This window comes from Panthera leo, chromosome D2 (assembly GCF_018350215.1).
Source record: "Panthera leo isolate Ple1 chromosome D2, P.leo_Ple1_pat1.1, whole genome shotgun sequence".
In the NCBI taxonomy this organism is placed as follows: Eukaryota; Metazoa; Chordata; class Mammalia; order Carnivora; family Felidae; genus Panthera; species Panthera leo.
In genome coordinates this window covers 8,971,334-8,990,396 of record NC_056689.1, presented here as the reverse complement: position 1 = coordinate 8,990,396, position 19,063 = coordinate 8,971,334, and the positions used below count along the sequence as shown (strand labels likewise).

Below are 19,063 nucleotides of genomic sequence, written 5' to 3'. Positions count from 1 at the left end.
CAAGTACCTAAATTTAAGTTCTAAAACAATAAAACTTAGAAGAAAACATAGTACAAAAGATACACAACACCAGATTTGGCAATGACTTCCTGGATATGACATCAAAGGCATGGGTAACAAAGAAGAAACTGACACACTTGTCATGAAAATTGTAACGTCCACATCAAAAGATACTATCCACAGAGTTAAAAGTTAATTGACAGGAGAAAATATTTATAATTCATATATCTGATAAGAGATTAATATCCAGAATATAAAGAGAACTCCTAAAATTCAGCAACAACAAAAAAAAACCAAACAGCCTAATTCAAACATGGGCAATGGACTTGAACAGATATTTCTCCAATGAGGATATACAAATGGCCAATAAACACAAGAAAATATACTAATCATGAATCATTAAGGAAATACAAGTCAAAGGTACAGTAAGATCCCACCTCACACCCATTAAGATTGCTACTACCAAAAAAAGAAAAAGCAACTGTTGGCAAGGATGCAGAGGAAATGGAACTCCCACGCTCTGCTGCTGACAGTGTAAAGCGGTACAACCATTGTAGAAACAGGATGGAGCTTCCTCAAAATTGAAACTAGAATTACCTTACGGCCCAGCAATTTTCCTTCGAGGTATATATCCAAGAGTAGGTCTCAACCACATGTCTGCACACTCGTGTTCACGGCAGCATCATTATTCACAATAGTGGAAACATGGAAGCAACTCAAGTGTCCATGGACAGGTGAATGGACAAGCATAATGTGCATATACGTACAATGGGATGCTACTCAGCCTTAAAAATGGAAAAAACCCTGCAATACGCTACAACATGGATGAATCTTGAGGACGTAATGCTAAGCGAAATAAGCCAGTCACAAAAGGACAAAGACTACAGGATTTCACTAATACGAGGTACTCAGAGTAGTCAAAATTATAGAAACAGGAAGTTGTAACAGTGGTTTCCAGCACCTAGAGGTAGGGGAGACTGGGGAGTTATTGTTTAATAGGTATAGAATTTCAGTTTTACAAGATGAAAAGAGTATGGGGATGGATGGTAGTGACAGACACACAACAACATGAATGCATTTAATACCACTTAAGTGTACACTTAAAAGTGTTTAAGATGGTAAATTTTATGTTATTTGTATTTTGCCACAATTAAAAAAGAAAAAAGTAATAATGTACTGACATGTACTAAACAGGGACACACCCTGGAAACATGCTAAGTGAAAGAAGCCAGACACAAATGGCCATATGCTGAATGACTCCACTTGTAATATATTCACAACAGATCAACCCATAGAGACACAACACAAGTTGTCGGTTGCCAGGGGTTGGGTGAATAGAAGAACAGGGAGAAACTTATTAATGAGTAAAGGGCTTTATTTAGAATGATGGGAATATTTTGAAACTCAATAAAGGTAGTGGTTTCATAACACTGTGTAGTAAATGTACTGATTTGACTTGGTTGCTTTAAAATCATTTTGTTTTGGGGGCACCTGGGTGGCTCAGTCAGTTGAGCCTCCTACTTGATTTCAGCTCACGTCATGATCATACCATGGTTGTGAGATCGAGCCCCACATCATCAGGCTCTACACTAGGTGTGGAGTCTGCTTAAGATTCTCTCCCTCCCTCCTTCCTTACCCCTCCTGGCATGCATGCTCCTGCTCTTTCTCTCTCTCTCTCTCTCTCTCTCAAAAAAAACAATAATTTTGCGATATGAATTTCACCTCAATATATTGGAGTTTTTTTAATATGTAAGAAGAAGGTGTGGACGATAAAATTGCAATGAAAGATGAAGGAGTTAAAACCACGTATCACTAACTACAACAAAAAGGAAACATTAAATTCCCAATATAAAAGACATAGTATTTCATATTGGGCTAAAAATGTCTAGTCACATGTTCTTTACTAAAAAATATATTCACAAAGAACATGTAAAATCTCACTAAGGTGCATTACCCCCATGACGCAAAACCTCCAGGATATCAGAGGATGGAACGACTGACTGGTGAGTGAGAATGGATAATATCTCCTTTTACAATCAAGTGTTTTCAGTTATCTGCTTTCAACTAAGTTGAAAGAGAAATTAATCAGAGTTGCATTAAGAAAACAATTCCACTGGGGCACCTGGGTGGCTCAGTCGGTTGAACGTCCGACTTCGGCTCAGGTCATGATCTCACAGCTCATGGGTTCGAGCCCCGCATCGGGCTCTGTGCTGATGGCTCGGAGCCTGGAGCCTGCTTCGGATTCTGTGTCTCCCTCTCTCTCTGCCCCTAACCCACTCGCATTCTGTCTCTGTCTCTCTCAAAATAAATAAACGTTAAAAAAAAATTAAAAAAAAAAAAAAAAAGAAAACAATTCCACTTACAACAGCATCTAAAAGAATAAAATACTTAAGAATACATTTAAGCAAGCGGTTGTAAGATTTGCACACTGAAAACTACAAAATATTGCTGAAAGAAATTAAAGAAGACCTAGGCAAATGGAAAAACACCTCACATTCACGGATTATAAAACATCCCCAAAGTGATATACAGATTCAATGCAATCCTTATCAAAATCTCAACAACTTTAGGGTTTTTGTTTTGTGTGTTGTGTGTTTTGTGTGTGTGTGTGTGTGTTGTTTTGTTTCTTTGTTTGTTTTGTAGAAATAGAAAGGCTAATCTAAAATTCACATGGACTTGCAAGGGACCTTGCTGCAGAACACAGTTTGGCGGCTTCACAATACGTTAAACATAGAATGCGCCATCAATGTTACTGCCAGGAAAGTGAAATAGGTCTTCAACAAAAGCTTGTACGTGAATGCTCACAGCAGCACTATTCTCAATAGCCAAACATGGAATCACTCCAAATGCCCATCAATTGATGGACACACAAAAGGTGGTGTATACACACAAGGGAATATCACTCAGTCACAAAAGCAGATGAAGTAATGATAACAAGCTACAACATGGGTGGGTCTTGAAAACATTAAAGGAAGTGAAAGAAGTCACACATGAAAGACTATCCATTTATATCAGATATCCAGAACAGACAAATCCACGAACAGAAAGTAGATTAGTGGTTGCTAGGGGCTGGGGAGACTGGGGAGGAATTGTTCATTAAGTCACGGCACTGCTTATTAAAAGTATGAGGTTTCTTTCCGGTGTGATGAAACTATTCTGACAGGAGATGGCAGTTATGGTTGTACAACATTGTAAATGTATTAAGTGCAACTCAATTCTACACTTTAAAAAGGTTTAAGGGTGAATTACACATCATGTGTATTTTACCACAACTGAAAGAGTGGAATCCCTCACCAGACTGCAAAAATTTAGATTCTGCCCAGTCCCCAGGGCAGTCACAAAGCCTACCTCCTCCTACGGACCATCCTAGATCATCATGGTCTGTCCAAATTCGCTCCTTCTTTGAACAACCATGAGTCCTAATGCTGGCACAATTCACGTGCGACTCAAATTTTCCTCTGAATTGGACGAGAATTATTCACGTTATTCCTACCACTTTTTTATTAACTGCAGGATTGTCACTGGAAGGGACACAATGTCACCAAATGAAGGTTATCAAAAAACTTGTTTATGTTCCAGTTTCAAAACTCAGTAAGATCTCAAGATGGGCATTTATCCACAGGGCATCTTTGCCCTACTGTATCAGAGGTCGGCAAACAGCAAACCTGTAACTTGTGGACTTGTGCTCTATATCTTCCCTGATGTTAACATTTTTATTTGTACTATTTCATGTGAAGGTATAGACGTTTTATAATAAACCTCACACAAATTGTATCAACCTCACATAATCACTGTTAGGCAAAACTGTGAGTAAATGAACAACTCACCTGGGATGTGATCATCTTCTGCTGGCCCTGGAAGAGTGGGGACAGCCAGGAAGGCACAGCTGAGAAGGAAAGACGGATCGTGAGAGATGCCACCGGCCTACAAAATTCCACGTAGCTGCTGGCAAAGCAGCTCTGAAGGGGAGATGCTTTGAGAAGGGACAGAAAGGATGAGAGGAAGGGAGGGAGCAGCCCACGAACAATTCCGGAGGGCTGAGACTCACTCGGTTTTAAATGTAAAAATATTTGTTTTCGGGGTGCCTGGAGGCTCAGTAGGTGGGGCCAGCGACTCTTGATCTCGGGTTGTAGATTTGAGTCCCATGTTGGGTAGAGACGTACTAAAGATAAAAGACTTAAATTTTGTTGGGGCACCTGGGTGGCTCAGTCGGTTAAGCATCCAGCTCTTGATTTTTGGCTCAGGTCATGGATCTCACAGTCCGTGAGTTCGAGCCCCGCTTCAGGCTCTGCGTTGACAGTGCAGAGCCTGCTTGGGATTCTCTCTCTCTTCCTCTCTGCCCCTTCCCATGTTGTGCCCGCACACTTTCTCTCAAAAAAATTTTTTTTCAAAAAAAAAATAAAAAATAAATTTTTTTACTGAGTTACTAACAACGTACACTCTAACCCAGAAAAAGGTAAACAACACAGTACACTAATTAAGCAAATTAAGACAAGCCAAGGAATGGAACATAGGGATTTCATGAAAACTGATGCTGAGCAAAAAATACTCAAGTCGTAATATTCATTACACACCAGAGAGTCCCACTAGGTTCTGAAAAAAGGGAGAGAGTTTTAAAGGCTGATCTTTTTCGTAAGGGGCAAAAAAAAGAGGTTGCTTTAACTCAGTTTTAGGTTCTTGAACATATCTTTTGATTAAAAACAACCACCACAAACTGGTTCTGACTTATCTGTTGCCAAAGCAGAAAACACCTGCCAGGGCCATCAGGAGACTCAATGTCTGCTTTTGGTTTTGCCAGCACAAAATGTGTGACTATGAGCGGTCACTGAGACCTAAAGGCCTCTCCTGCAGTACCATCTCGGATTCTATCAGATCGGGACAGAGGCAGCATTCAGCCCATGGCTAGTTGTGCTGTCCTGTGCGAAGGGCTCAGAATCTGGGGGTGGAGCAAAGAAGGAAGGGATGAAACAGGTGGTTTCCTTCCACTCGGCTGGCAACACTTCCTTCCACATGATGCCCCCACACGTCCCTCGCGAGCAGTTAAGTATTCTCCGTTCCTTTTGCTTCACCCTCCTCTCCCAGCCACAGCTTCCGTCCCTCCTGAAAGCTGGCCCAGAACGAACACCGTCACCCAGTCTGCGAGGATCTCGACACGACGGCGGTACTCGCAAGGGTCTTTGCTCCTTCCACATTCGCTCTGCATTTCTGCTGCGGTCTGGGGCCAACTGACCGACTGTCCTAGGAGGGATTCCTGCTCTTGGGGGCCCCCTTCTTCCCTCACAAGAGCTGCCCTGTTCCAGGAAAACTGACCATAGCCAGTTAGAATCCTTACCCAAGATCGAAAGCTGTTGGCCCTTCCTGTAACCCTGAATCGCAAGCTGGACCTTCTACGGAACGCAAACTGCTGCTACCGAGGGCACAGGCAAGGCTGCAGGGTGCCGGCGGGACCTGGACGCCATCATTTGGGGTCTCCAGAAACAACAAGGAATTCCCCCAATGCAAGGCCACGTTCACTTGAAAATTACTCCCCAGGAGAGGTCAGGGCTCCTGCAGCTACTGCGTCGGCCTGCTCTCAGGTTTGATGCGAGACAGAGGATGAGGCAGAGAACGCATCTACTGGTTCGCCACCTGGGCTTCCGTCACCTCCCACAGGGCTTTATGCGGTTACCATGGGAACGGGACACTGACCACCGGTGGCTGGGAGGACGAAGACGGACCCGAGTGAAGAAGAACGAGGTCCCCCCCCCCCCCCCAGGAGAGAAGCGACCACCCACGAGCGCCGCCGGGCCAGTTTCCGCCGGTCTTACCGAGGCCTCGGGCGGGCGACCCTTCACCTCGGAGACGAAAACACGAACCTTCGCTGGGTAACAAGCGCGGGGACGCGCTGGTTCTCATTCGATGCATACAGACGGAGCAGGACTTACCCCGCGCTCAGGCACCGAGCCGTTTCCTCCGTCACCAGCCCCTCCCGCGCGGGGCCTCCGTCCCACGGGTCACCAACAACCACCAGAGCCACCCGGGTCTCACCCACCACGTCCACCCCGCCTGCCCCCAGGCCCTCAGTCGCGAGCGCATCCGGGACCGTCTTCTCGCGATGCCGCGGCGGCGACGTGAACCACCGGGAGGAGCGCAGCGCACATGCGCAGAAGGCCCCGAGCAGCTCCTGCGCCGGAGCAGGAAGCGCGCGCTGAGTTTCCTAAGACCCAGGCGACACCTCCTTCGGAATCAGCCTTCAGGCTTAGGAGACTTTGGGTATAACTGCCCGATTTAGCAAATAAGGTACAAGCAGGAGGCACCGATAGTACAGTTTGACTCATTGCTTATCCGAAATGAATGCTAAGAATCTAAATGCACACCTCTTTCATTAATTCCATTTCCCTGATGAATTGGCTCTCCTAGCAGTTTCTTCTACTGCAAAATGCACCTGCAGAATTTCTTCCAGAGACAGTCTGTGTTCTATTTATATTGTAACATCGACAGTATCATACCTCTCTTATTTCGTTCGTCCTTTCAGACATTCATTGATGAGAAAGCATACCCGATTTAGCATTAGAGTGGTCAGGAATCACCATCCTTATCGCCAAAATTGTTAGGGAAATCTAATTTAAAATAAATCTTCTCCGAACCTAGAAAACTTAACCACTCAGGCAGCAGACAAAGAAAACAATCTTATCATTGAATGGCGGGATATATCTCAAAGACAATCCAAGGACAGAAAGAAATCTCACCCTTTTTTATAGCCAAGCAGATACATCCCATCACATAAATGTTGCAAAAATAAACAATAACTACTTCTCAAGTAGGAGGACTTCACATCATCATTTATCACACATTGTTTGCCCTAAATTTGCCTGGTAATTGGATGACCACCTGTGTTAGTTTATTGGTTTTACAAGTTAAAAAACCAAGCTTCTCCTATCTTTATGACAGGAGGTAGTTTTGCAACTTGGATCAAGACCCCAACCACCAAAGTTTAGGCTTCTACCCTCTCACAGACTCTGGGAGACAGAAGTGCCAGCTCCCTATTACATTTCAAACAGATGGTTCTGAGGTCCTTGGGAAAGACATTCTAGGCTGTAAAACTGCCAAGAGACATTTAAGAAGATTTATGGTTCATTCTCAAAAGCGCAGACAAAGAATTTACAACTTTCAAAGAAAATAATCTACAAGGAGGGATATCTCTTCATTTTTAGCAGAATATTAAGCCTCTTATTTTTCATTTGTATATGCCCTTACACCACTCTTACCACTTACGGTTAATGTCGAACCGAAGGTCCTAGAAAGGGAAATTAGGCAATAAAATGGAATAAAAGTCACCCAGATTGGAAATAAAGTGGTAAAACTCTGTCTGCAGATGACATGACTTTCCATGTAGAATATACTTAGGAACATGACAACAAACATCAGAACTAATCAATGATTGCAACACTGTTGCAGGATACAAGATCAATATATTAATATCAAATGAACTTGTACACATTAGCAATGAACAATACAAAAACAAACAAAAAGTTCTTAGAAATGAATTTAACAGGGGCACCAGAGTGGCTCAGTTGGTTAAACATCCAACTTGGGCTCAGGTCATGTAACAAACGTGCCCACATTCAAAAGGAAGGGACACAAGGGCGACTGGGTAGCTCAGTCAGTTGAAAGTCTAACTCCTGATTTTGGCTTAGATCATCTCATGATTTATGAGTTTGAGCCCCACTTCAGGCTCTGCACTGCTGATGCAGAGACTGGTTGGGATTCTTTATCTCCCCACCGTTTGTCGCTCCCCCACCCTCTCTCTCACAAATAAATATACTTTAGAAAGGGTGGGGGGCGGGGACACACAGAACTTCCCTCTCAATGAGATAAGGGTCAAAAGATTTGCAAATATGTTTTGAAACCTTTACACTTAGGAGACCACTTAATAGTGCCTTCTTTATCTCCCCAACGGAAGATGCAGGGGAGCTGGGAGGTTGAAAACATCTCAAACTTCCTGAGGTTTTATTAACTGCAAAAGTATGAGCACTACTGCAAGAATTGTGAGCATTTGTCTAAGTTCAGCACTGAGCAGGCACTTTAAATAGCGACACTTGCACAGGTGTACTCGCATCCCACCTGCGAGAGGTGGTCTATTAAACAAAACGCCGGCGGCTTACAGGGGAAGCGAACGTTCTACGAACGCCTTTTTCAAGAGCCCAGGATTGTGCATACTGAGAAGTGACAGGAGTGCCTTGGTCACTATCAGTAACGTCTGGAACTAGGAAGGGAACAGGAATATCCTGGTCGGCTCCTGTATCATAGCCATAGGACCTGGAGAAACATCTGTTACCGTGATTTACATTCAGGCTGTACTGTGAGGCAAGACATTTCCAGAATTCCTTACCCCACGGTGGGGCACCTCTTGGGTTAATGGCCCAAGAGTACGTAAAATTTGCAGATGGGGCCACTTGTTGGCCAGAGGCTCCAGTCTTAAGAGGACCACTTATGCAGACTCTTGGGTCCTTCCCTTCATCAGGGACATCCTGGATAAGGGATGAAAGCCAGCAACATTCCCCCGAGCTCCATCACATGTCAGGATGATGATGGCATCTGTGAAGTCTAAGAACTGCTACTGCTGCTCATTCAGTTCATTCCAAGGGGCTGTCCCGGTAACGGGGTCCGGGAGATGGGGGACATTTTCCAGCACCACAGATGGGCTGAATGAAGCAGAAGAGCACAGCCCCCTTGCAGCTGGGATACGCCAGAGACCCCACGTTTGGCTCCATCATGCAGCAAGAAGCGTCAGTAACCATGCTTGCAAGGTACTGCTTCCATGACTCAAGCTACAACAGGCAGTTGGGTATGGAGGGTCCCCAGGCTCAGGGAGCCTCTTTGTGCTGGGGCACCAAGTATATGACCAACAACTGATGCTCCAATGGGGATTACTGCAAGGCTGAAGAAGGTAGTTTCTTGCATTAGAAGCCACTGGGCAACCTATGGCCACCCTGGGGGGGGTCTACAAACTCCAAGAGGAATGGGGGGATACTGGCAAAGTTTCTGCAGTGAAGAAGGGCACTCACAGGAGTGCCTGTTGACTTCAATGTGGATTGATTCTAGAGCCTGTTTTTGGAGGGGGCCCTATAGAAGTTGGGCCAATTGAAGATAAAGCCATCAATAAAACTGAGTAAACTGTTTAAGTGGGGAATATGTTCCTTGCAGAACTCAAGAAGAAAAGACACATTTGTATCAACGTTCTGTGTGCTAAGAACACACAAGACAAAGAACAGTCAGTAGCAGTTTCATCACAGTGACAGGGATGCAACAGTCCCAGGTTTACAAGTAATTTTCAGGGAATTTACCTGAGGTGGATCTTTGCAGTATGTATGGGAAAATGAATTATCACAACTTTTGTATGTGAACGCCTAATACATGGGTGAAGGATCTCCTTGGAGGATGAGGTCATCAATATATCATACCTGGGTTCCTGAAGAAATCTGGGTGCAATTAAGGTATCGCCTGCAAAGACTATGTGCAATGGCAAAGAGTTGCTGGGATATCCCATTGGCAGCCTGCTGAAGGTGTACCGGGCCCCTTTGGAGGCGAAGGCAAACAGTGGCTGAGGCTGCTGAAAACAGCACTGGGAAGAATGTACTGGCAAAACCCATAGTAACAAAATACGGACTGGTTGCTGCTTAGACGAAGGCAGTTATTTCGGGAACAGTGGTGTTGGGTCCTGGACAATTGGCCACAGCATTGAGGATGCGGTAACCCACTGTGACATGCCAACACTATTTCCAAGTTTAAGAACGCAGTAAACTGGAGTACTAAATGGAGAAGCAGCAGTGATAAGCACTTCGTCTCTGAACAGGTGGTTACCATGCTTTCAACCGGGACATACAGTACACGGGGGTCCCCTTCTGACAACCCAAATTCTACGTGCCAAAAGTTCATATTCACTCGACTGGAACCCACCATGGGAATGGGCTATAATTAAGTCAATGGGTGCTGTGACCACGGAGAACTCAGGCAATAGTTCTGTGGGTTAGGAGAAAACATACCTACTCATCCGAATGTCTCAGGTTGTTCATACCGGTAAAAAAAAAAATAACACAGCCCGGGTGGCTTACAAACAACACAAATTTATTTCTCACAGTTCTGGAGGCCCTCAAGTCCAAGACAGATGAAGGGGCCAGCGGTATCAGCACGTGGGGAGGGCCTGCCTCCTGGTTCGCAGATAGCTGTCCTATTGCTCTGTCGTCACTTGTGCAAAAGCCAAAGGCGTTCGCTCAACACTCGTGAGGGCTTTACTCCCATTCATGAGAGCTCTACCCCCATAACCTCATCACATCCCAAAGGCCCCACCTCCAGAGACCATCACACTGAGGACTGCAGTTCAACATATAAGTTCTGAGGAAACAGTCACCCGCACTCCATTTTGAGGTCAGTAACTCCTCTAAGATTTTAGGGAATGATATGATCAAATTTAGCCGAAGGCCCAAATACAGCTGTAATTCAAGCCTTGTGTAAGGTCATGACAATTTGTCAACGGTGCGTTTCAGCAGATATTTAAGTCATTTCACAAACGATCTAGTGAAGGTACAAAAGCCAGTTAGTGCCCTTTGATCTTCTGTTGCATAAGTTATCTTCGTATAGTTTGGACTCCCAGCTGGGGCAATCTGTGCACCTTCATTTCTGTCACTTCCTTGTTTCCTTTTCCTGTACCTACGTTCCTCCCACCCCTCATTCTTTCTTGCCAATTCTTTCCTTTTTGTTGTCACTCAATATACGTCAGGGGGGTTTCTATTCACTCTGATCGCACGTACAAGTTGCCTTCTCCAGAGAGCCTCCGGGGAGGTTCTACGGGCTCAAGAGCCCACACTCTATGGCAACGGCTACATTGCTTCATACGGATTAAGGATCCTGGGCTTACGCTGCATTCCAATGGTCCCCTTTGCTGTGGCACAGGGTGACTGCTTTCCCCTCTGAGCAGGAGGATGAGAACTTTTCTCAACAGAGGCAGCAGAGCACAGCTGCAAGGAGCAAGCGTGGCCCATAACCCGGCGGTTGACCGAATGTCTTCCGTAGGGCTGCCTTTTTGCAACAGTGCAGGTTTCTTCTCTCTCATTTCTCTCTCTACAAATTCCCTCACAGTATTTTGGGTTTCTAGCCATGTGAAGTGACAGCGTTCAGTTTTTGTCGCCATCCTGACACCTGTGGCGGGGGCCTGGGTGGTTACAAGGAAAAGGACCACAGCCCGGCAGTCCGCCTCATAGGCAGCTGCTGCTTCCCGCAGGGAATGCCAGTCAATCTCTCTGGGGTCACGGTTCACAAACAATAAGGTCATTCTGTCATGGCAAGGGTCAAGGCCATCAAGCCCCAGGACTCCAAGGGTAGTCCTTTGGTGTACTGAAAAAACCCCAGCGCCTCGCAAACCCCAGGTTCACTGGCTGAGGGTTCTGCATTAGCGCAGTTGAGGTCCTTCCTCTGGCCATTTGGAAGACATCCCCTTTTCTTTCTCATCAGCCTCTGGGCCACAGGACACCACAGGTGTGCACCTCAGCACCCTCGGGCGTGAGGCGTGTGTGCAATGGCAGCAGGGGAAGGGGCAGCAAGAGATGGGGACGGCCGCTGCCCGCACGTGAACAACAGCTCATCACACACCGAGGGCCGTGCACGCTTCATGCTCCCGGGGCCAGGGCAGCCCAGCTTTCCAAACTTTCACCAAGGGCCATCTGCATGCCCTCCCCGCTGGGGCACAATGACAAAAACTGGTAAGCGTGGGTACCCTCAACAGCCGGGGACGGCCAACACACGGTACACAGTAACCGGAGAGTGCCAGCCAGACCCTCGACCCTGGGTACCTGGGGCTCAAATGCTCACCAGTTAAAGTGCGGTGTCGTCACTGCCTCTACAGGCGGAGCGTCTCACGACACCAGCCAAACTGACTGAACCCGGAGCCCAGGCACCTGGGGTACAGCCAATTAACAATTCTTAGGGCCAAGAGCTTGTTGCCAGGGGAGGAAACAGTGACACCCAAAGCAGGCAGCACAGTCCACAGCAAGAGGCTGTCTGCAGCAACCGGTAGCTCGGTCCCAGGTGGCCTTTGTCCTATCTCAGAACTCGTTAGTCAACAACAATCACTTAATGACAATTGGATGAACTAGGTCTTACGTGGTGACCCGGGTCTTAGATGGACCATCCTCTTAGTCATGCCCACTGTGTTAACTGCCTCCTGCTCAGAGGGTTCACTCCATGTTGGTTTCAGATGTCAAGAGTCTAGGACACTGGGCCTTAACTTCAGACCACAGTTACTGTAATTAAAAATATTCTGAAGACTATAGACACAGCTCAAATGTTCATCAGTGGCCACTATATTTGTAGTGCAGGAACACGGGACCAACGGAAACTTAGTACAGAAACAAGATGTTATGAAGAGAGGTGAGAAATTTACGGCACTTGCAGAAAAGACAAGGAGGCTTAAAACAACAGGAAGCTACAGCTGAAAATAGGCTTTAGTGATAGTCAGTATATGATTTCTGAGAATGCATTCTGCCTCCCACCATGGGAAAAGTGGTACTGAATACTGTGTTTCTAACTTCGTAATTATAGAAGAAACACCCTCGGAGATTCCTCTATATTGCTATAGGCAGACAGGATGATTCATTTCTTTCACACACTTTACATTTTAGCGTAGTCGTAGAGTTACAGACACATGGAGCAGAAAGTCGAGTTCCTATACACCCCTTCACTCCTCCCCCTCTGCAGCCCCCCATCATGCATATCTTGCAGTAGTGTGGTCCATTTGTTACAACTGATGCGTCAATGCTGATACAGGAGTACTACCTGAAGACCACAGTTTACATTAGGCCTTACCCCATGTTACATTTTTGGGCACTGGCAAAGGACCCGCACGCCATGTACCGCTACGATATCCTACAGCATACTCCCACTGTCCTAAAAGCCCTCCATAATCCACCTATTCAGCCTTCCCTCCCCTGCCTCAATCCTCTGGCGACCACCGATCCTTTTACTGTCTCCCCACGTGCCTTTCCAGAACGCACTACAACTGGCAATGTAAGGTGGAAAGCCTTTCCGATTGGCTTGTCTCATTCAACAATATGCACGTAAAGGCTCCTGCATGTCTCCTGTTACCGAACGGCTCCTTTCTTTGTACCACCCACCCAATCACCGTATCCTAAAACCTGGCTAACTCGCGTCAGCGCGTTTTATTGTCGACTCCTGGAAATTTCCTACATGGGCAATCACGTTATGTGTGACTGTACACAGTTTTCTCTCCTCCTTCCCAATCCAAGTCTCTCTCCTTCTCTGGTCTTGCTCTGTCGGCGAGGACTTCCAGGAGGGTGAAAGAGCAGGGACAGGGACCTCTTTGCTCTCCTCTTCTCACTGGGAAAGCATCTAGTGTCTCACCATGAAAGTACAACGTTAGCTGTAGGGCTGTTGGAGATGTTCTGTACCAAGTTAATGTTCCCCATACTCCCAGCCTGCTGAGATTTCTTATTGTGGATGTGGGTTAACGTTTTGTGAAAGGCTCTTCTGCACCTATTGATAAGATCATATGATTATTTCTTCTTTTGCCTCTTGATGCGACAGGGACTACCCGACTATCAAATGTTGAACCAGCACAGCACCCCTGGAATAAATCCCACATGGTGATGGCACGTAATTATATATTGTGGGATTCAACTTTGTGATGATTTGTTGAGGATCTCAGCATCTATGTTCCGAGACATATAGACATCTAGCTTTCCTTTTCAGAATTTTTTTAATCACACCCAACCTAGGGTTCGAACTCAGGACCCCGAGATTAAGAGTCACATGTTCTACTGACTCAGCCAGCCAGGCACCCCTGTTGCTTTCCTTTCCTATAATGTCTCTGCCCGCTTTTGCTACTATAATAAGCATCACAGAATGAGTTAGGAAGGATTTCTTCTCCTACTTTTTGGAAGAGGTGTAGAGAACTGGTATCATTTCTTCCTTCCTTAAGTGTTTGCTAGAAGTCACCAGTGAACACATCTGGGCCTGAACTTTCTGATTTGGAAGATTAAGGATGAACTCAATTTTCTTAATAGATATTTGCCTATACAAATTTATACTTCTGTGAGTTTCGGCAGATTGTGTGTCTCAAGGAATAGATCTAGGTTATGAAATTTGTGGGCAGAGTTGTCTGTAACATTACTATCCTTCTAATGTCCATGTTATCAGTTGTTCTTTCTTTCACTTCTGACATTGGCAGCTTGTATCTTTTCTTTTTTCTTAGTTAACCGAAGGTTTATCAATTTTATTGACCTTTTCAAATAATTAACTTTTGGTGTATTGGTTTTGTCTTTTCAAAGATCTCACAGATTTCTGCTCTAATTCTTATTATTTCATTTGTTTTCCTTACTTTGGATTTAATTAGCTCTCTTCTACTTCTCTAAGATGAAAGCTTAGAGTATCTGTGCAATTTAAGATCATTAGTTTGTGTAACCTGATTTATGAAATCGGATAATGAAATGTAGTATACCACCTTTACACCTGTCGGTCCATAAAAGCCTCACTCTGACCTTACTCTGGCTCTGCTCCAGTCTCAACCCACCTTCTCATATAATCAAAATCCCATGAGCCCAGATATGTTTCTGGGTACACTGGACCTGTGATTTTACAGCCTAATTTACAACCCTGAGTGACATACAGCCTGTCTGTGGCTTCTATTCTGAAGACTGCCTTAGAGGGCAGTTACCTACAGGTGTTTGTTAAAAATTGAGGCTGAGGGCTGGAGGATTCACATAAATACACTCAAGGCAGTTTGAAAGGACCAAGGGTGAGAGGGGAAAATGAGATCATAGACTAGATATCCCTCTGCACAGAGCACTTTTTATTTACCATTTTGATATTTTACGTATTTTAAGTGGTTACATATTAGCTTTGGGGGCCTCCTTTCCAGAGGTTCCTCCAGGCCCTGACATACATGGGAGATGCTGAACTAGGAGTGTCTAGTTTCAATTCACAATCATATTAAATTCCACTACACATATGGAAGAGACACAGTTAATAGAAGGTACCGTTTGTAGAAACAGGAGTCCTGCAAACTTAAGGGATACTTCACATAAGCATTTAACGCTGTTGCCCTAATTATTCAATTTGTCTCTGTTTTAAAAACTTCATACTCACATGAATTGCCAGGATAGGGTTGCAGAAAGGGTATTATTAACACAAGGGACCTGCTTGTGGTGAAATCTTGGTTCCTTTTTTAACCCTAATACAATACAGATTCCAGATTCCTTTTTGATTTTGTAGCCTGTGCTCACGGGTACTCAAACTATAAGCGACAACAGTTTGTAAAACTTCACATAAACACAAAGTGCATGTAAAAACCGCTGAAGTGTGAATGACAGTATGTGACTTAGTATTAAGGTACCATCCGTATTTCTGCTCGAGAATATACCTTTGTTATGTAAAATATCTTAAGAGGAAGCTCAGAGAAGGGCACATGAGAAATCTATGTATTACTGCAACTTCTTTTATTTCATTTTACTACTTTTTTTTTTGCTTGTTTGTACAACACACAATATTCATCTATAAATTACAAATTCTTAGGTTTCCTAAGACAAATATGGCATCAAAACTACAACACAATTTCCAATGTTATATTACCTCTAAAGAGAATCTTCAAGCTGTATGTCTCAAACTGAAAGATTTCTCCTTAGTAGAAATTCTGACATAACCTAGTTTGTATTTTTGCTAAAAACAAATGACAAAATCAAAAAATCTGCAAGGTTTTATACCCACATTTGCTAGGGGACATTCAAAGGAATGTTACCTAACAAGACTGTCCTTTATGTGTTGCAGTCTACTTCGGGGTAAAATAAGGCCAGTTTGTGGACGCAAGTTATTCAACATTCAGGATATCGACATTGCTTCCTCTACGTGAGTTCTCTGAAGTGTAGTGACTGCTTAACCACAGCTCAACATTCCTAAGACCCACTGCAATCCTAAGGTTTTTCTTGTGTGTGTGTTCTCTGATGTACAATGAGGTTTGACTTCTGAGAGAAGGGCTTTCCACATGTGTTACATTCATAGGGCTTCTCGCCTGTGTGTGACCTCTGATGATTAACAAGGTTTGATTTACGGTAAAAAATTTTCCCACATTCATTACACTGACAAGATTTCTCCCCTGTGTGAGCCCTATAATGCACTGTGAGGGATGATTTGTGACTGAAGGATTTCCCACAGTCATTACATGCGTAAGGTTTCTCTCCTGTGTGTTTTCTCTGATGTAAAATAAGTCCTGACTTCACACAAAAAAATTTCCCACATTCACTACATTTATAGGGCTTTTCTTCTCTATGAGTTCTCTGGTGCACAACTAGAGCTGACTTATCACAGAAAGACCTTCCACATTCATTACATTCATAGGGTTTTTCCCCTGTGTGTTTTCTGTGATGTAAAGTAAGTCCTGACTTCACACAGAAAGACTTCCCACATTCATTACATTTATAGGGCTTTTCTGCTCTATGAGTTCTCTGGTGCACAATTAGAGCTGATTTGTGACAGAAAGCCTTTCCACATTCATTACACTCATAGGGTTTCTCTCCTATGTGGATTCTCTGGTGCTGAGTGAGCTGAGACTTCTGGCAGAACGTTTTCCCACATACATTACATTCGTAGGGTTTCTCCCCTGTGTGTATCCTAATATGTTTATGTAGGGACGATTTACTATAGAAGATTTTTCCACATTCATGACACTCGAACGGTTTCTCCCCTGTATGTGTCCTGTAATGTTGAGAGAGGGTGGATTTATGGCTGAAGAATTTCCCGCATTCAGGACACACAAAGGGTTTCTCCCCTGTGTGAATTCTCTGATGCACTGTGAGGGCAGACTTCAAACACGTTTTCCCACGTTCGCAACATTCATAAGGTTTCAACCCTGTATGAATTATCTGATGCCTGGTGAGAACTGACTTGTGGTAGAAAGTTTTCCCGCATACATTACATTTGTAGGGCTTATCCCCTATGTGGGTTCTCTGATGTTGTATAAGATGTGACTTCCGACAGAAAGATTTCCCACAGTCAGGACATTCAAATGGTTTCTCCCCTGTATGAGTTCTCTGATGCAGCATAAGGTGTGAATTGATCCAAAAGGATTTCCCACATTCACAGCATTCATAGGGTTTCGGCCCTACGTGTGTCCTTTGGTGTTTGGTGAGGTCTGTCTTCTGGTAAAAAGTTTTCCCACACGCGCTACACTGATAGGGTTTCTCCCCTGTATGTATTCTCTGGTGTATCGTGAGGGCTGACTTGTGGCTGAAGGCTTTACCACATTCGTTGCACACATAGGGCTTCTCCCCCGTGTGTGATCTCTGATGTTTCGTGAGGTCTGACTTCTCCCAGAAAGTTTTTCCACATTCATCACACTGAAAGCGTTTCTCTCCTGTGTGTATCCTCTGATGTCGAGTGAGGTGGGACTTATGCCAAAACGCTTTCCCACATTCATTGCATTCAAAGTGTTTCTCTCCTGTATGAGTTTTCTGAAGTTGTGGAAGGCACAAATCCCCCCGGAAACGATCCCCACTCTCACTACACTCCGAGGGTTTCATACGTGCCCCATGAGGTTTCAAAAGGGTAGACTTCACACATAACGATTTCCCACAACCACGCAGTCCACAGTGATTCTCTTCGGAGGCATTCAGGTGACGTAACAGGAAAGAGGAGTCAGGAAAGAAGGTTCTCCCATATTCAATACATTCAGAGTGATTCTCTTCAGTGATCGCTCTCTTGTACGTACTCAATGTTGCCTTTTCGGGGAAGGTTTCTTGATACATGTAATATTCAAAATTTTGCTCTACACTTTGAATCTTCTCACGATCAACAGGGTCCTCATCCTGACTGAAAGTTTCCCCATGTTTAAAAAATTCACTTTTCTCGCTAGTAGGAGTTTTCTCGTGTTTAATACTGAGTAGCAATTTTCCATAGGCACTAAATTCACCAGTCTTTTCTCCCAAACGTCTTTTCTTATTGATACACAATTCAGAAATACAGCTGAAACTCATTCCATATGAATCACACTGACAGAGGCTTTCTCTGGAAGGAAACGAATTTGTGTCCAGGTTAAATGGTTTTCCTATTACAATATCACGTTCCTTGGTCAGCGTTTTCTTACTGATGGATGCAACTTCCCTCACAGGTTTATGCTGGTTTTCTCGGCTCCTTCCTTTCTTGTGATCAGTTTCCCAGACTTCTAAAGATAAGAAAAATTAACCGTACACATAAATACTAACTCATTTCTTCTGGAATGCAACATATATACAAATGCCCTATGTTTTAGTGGATTTTGATTTCTTGTCTAGTCCCCAGGGAAGAAAATAACTATAAGTACTTATTTTTTCGATTTCTTCTGTTGGACATGAAAATACAAAAATGGAAACAAGAAACAAAAGGCCTGGCATGGTGGAAGAAAGGAGAGGAAACTACTACAACCATACATCTGCATTCCGACGTCTGAGGAGTAACGGCAGCTACTAAATTTGGAACGCCTCCATCTATCCTCCAAATACCTCTAAAGATCAACATACGGAGAGCAAATAAAATGACCAATCGACAACCCGTGACTTCAGCATAACTGGGAAATACAAAATACTACTGACTTCAAACCACCACTGAGGAAATAAACATTTAATACAGAAGAAACTGATATAGAGTCCACATCTATATAAAGAGTCAGTTTGAGTCTGTAGCAACGACACGTAGAGGAAGAGACAGAGAACTTAGAGATAATTAAAGTTCTTTTTCTTTAATATTTATTTTTGAGAGAGAGAGAAACAGTGCATGAGCGAGGAAGTGGCAGAGAGAGGGGTACAGAGAACCCAAAGCAGGCTCCAGGCTCTGAGCTTGTAGTACAGAGCACGACATGAGGCTGAAACTCAGGAACTGTAAGATCCTGACCTGAGCTGAAGCCAGACGCTCAACGGACTGAACCACCCAGGCGCCCCTAGAACGTATAGATAATTAAATGCAAATAAAATCACTCCCTCAGAGGAGAAGTCCCACCGTGAGAGGGAAAATATGGAGCAGACATCTTCGTTCTGACAGATGACAG

The 19,063-nt window shown here is 44.3% G+C and overlaps 1 protein-coding gene across 18 annotated transcripts in view; it reads right to left on the bottom strand.

Annotated features, from left to right (window-relative positions):
• LOC122201673 (zinc finger protein 37A-like) overlaps positions 1–19,063 on the bottom strand; it is a 141,801-nt gene that overhangs the window by 78,318 nt on the left and 44,420 nt on the right. For 8 of the 18 annotated variants that reach the window (XM_042907548.1, XM_042907547.1, XM_042907546.1 and 5 more), the window contains exon 5: positions 3,828–3,886. The exons of 1 other annotated variant lie outside the window; for it this stretch is intronic. In XM_042907548.1, the coding sequence (XP_042763482.1) occupies positions 3,828–3,886 (59 nt within the window). Of the gene's footprint in view, positions 1–3,827; positions 3,887–5,332; positions 5,772–5,807; positions 6,049–15,469; positions 18,206–19,063 lie in introns of those variants that run through there. 9 more of the 18 variants (XM_042907544.1, XM_042907549.1, XM_042907552.1 and 6 more) reach the window with 6 other exon arrangements.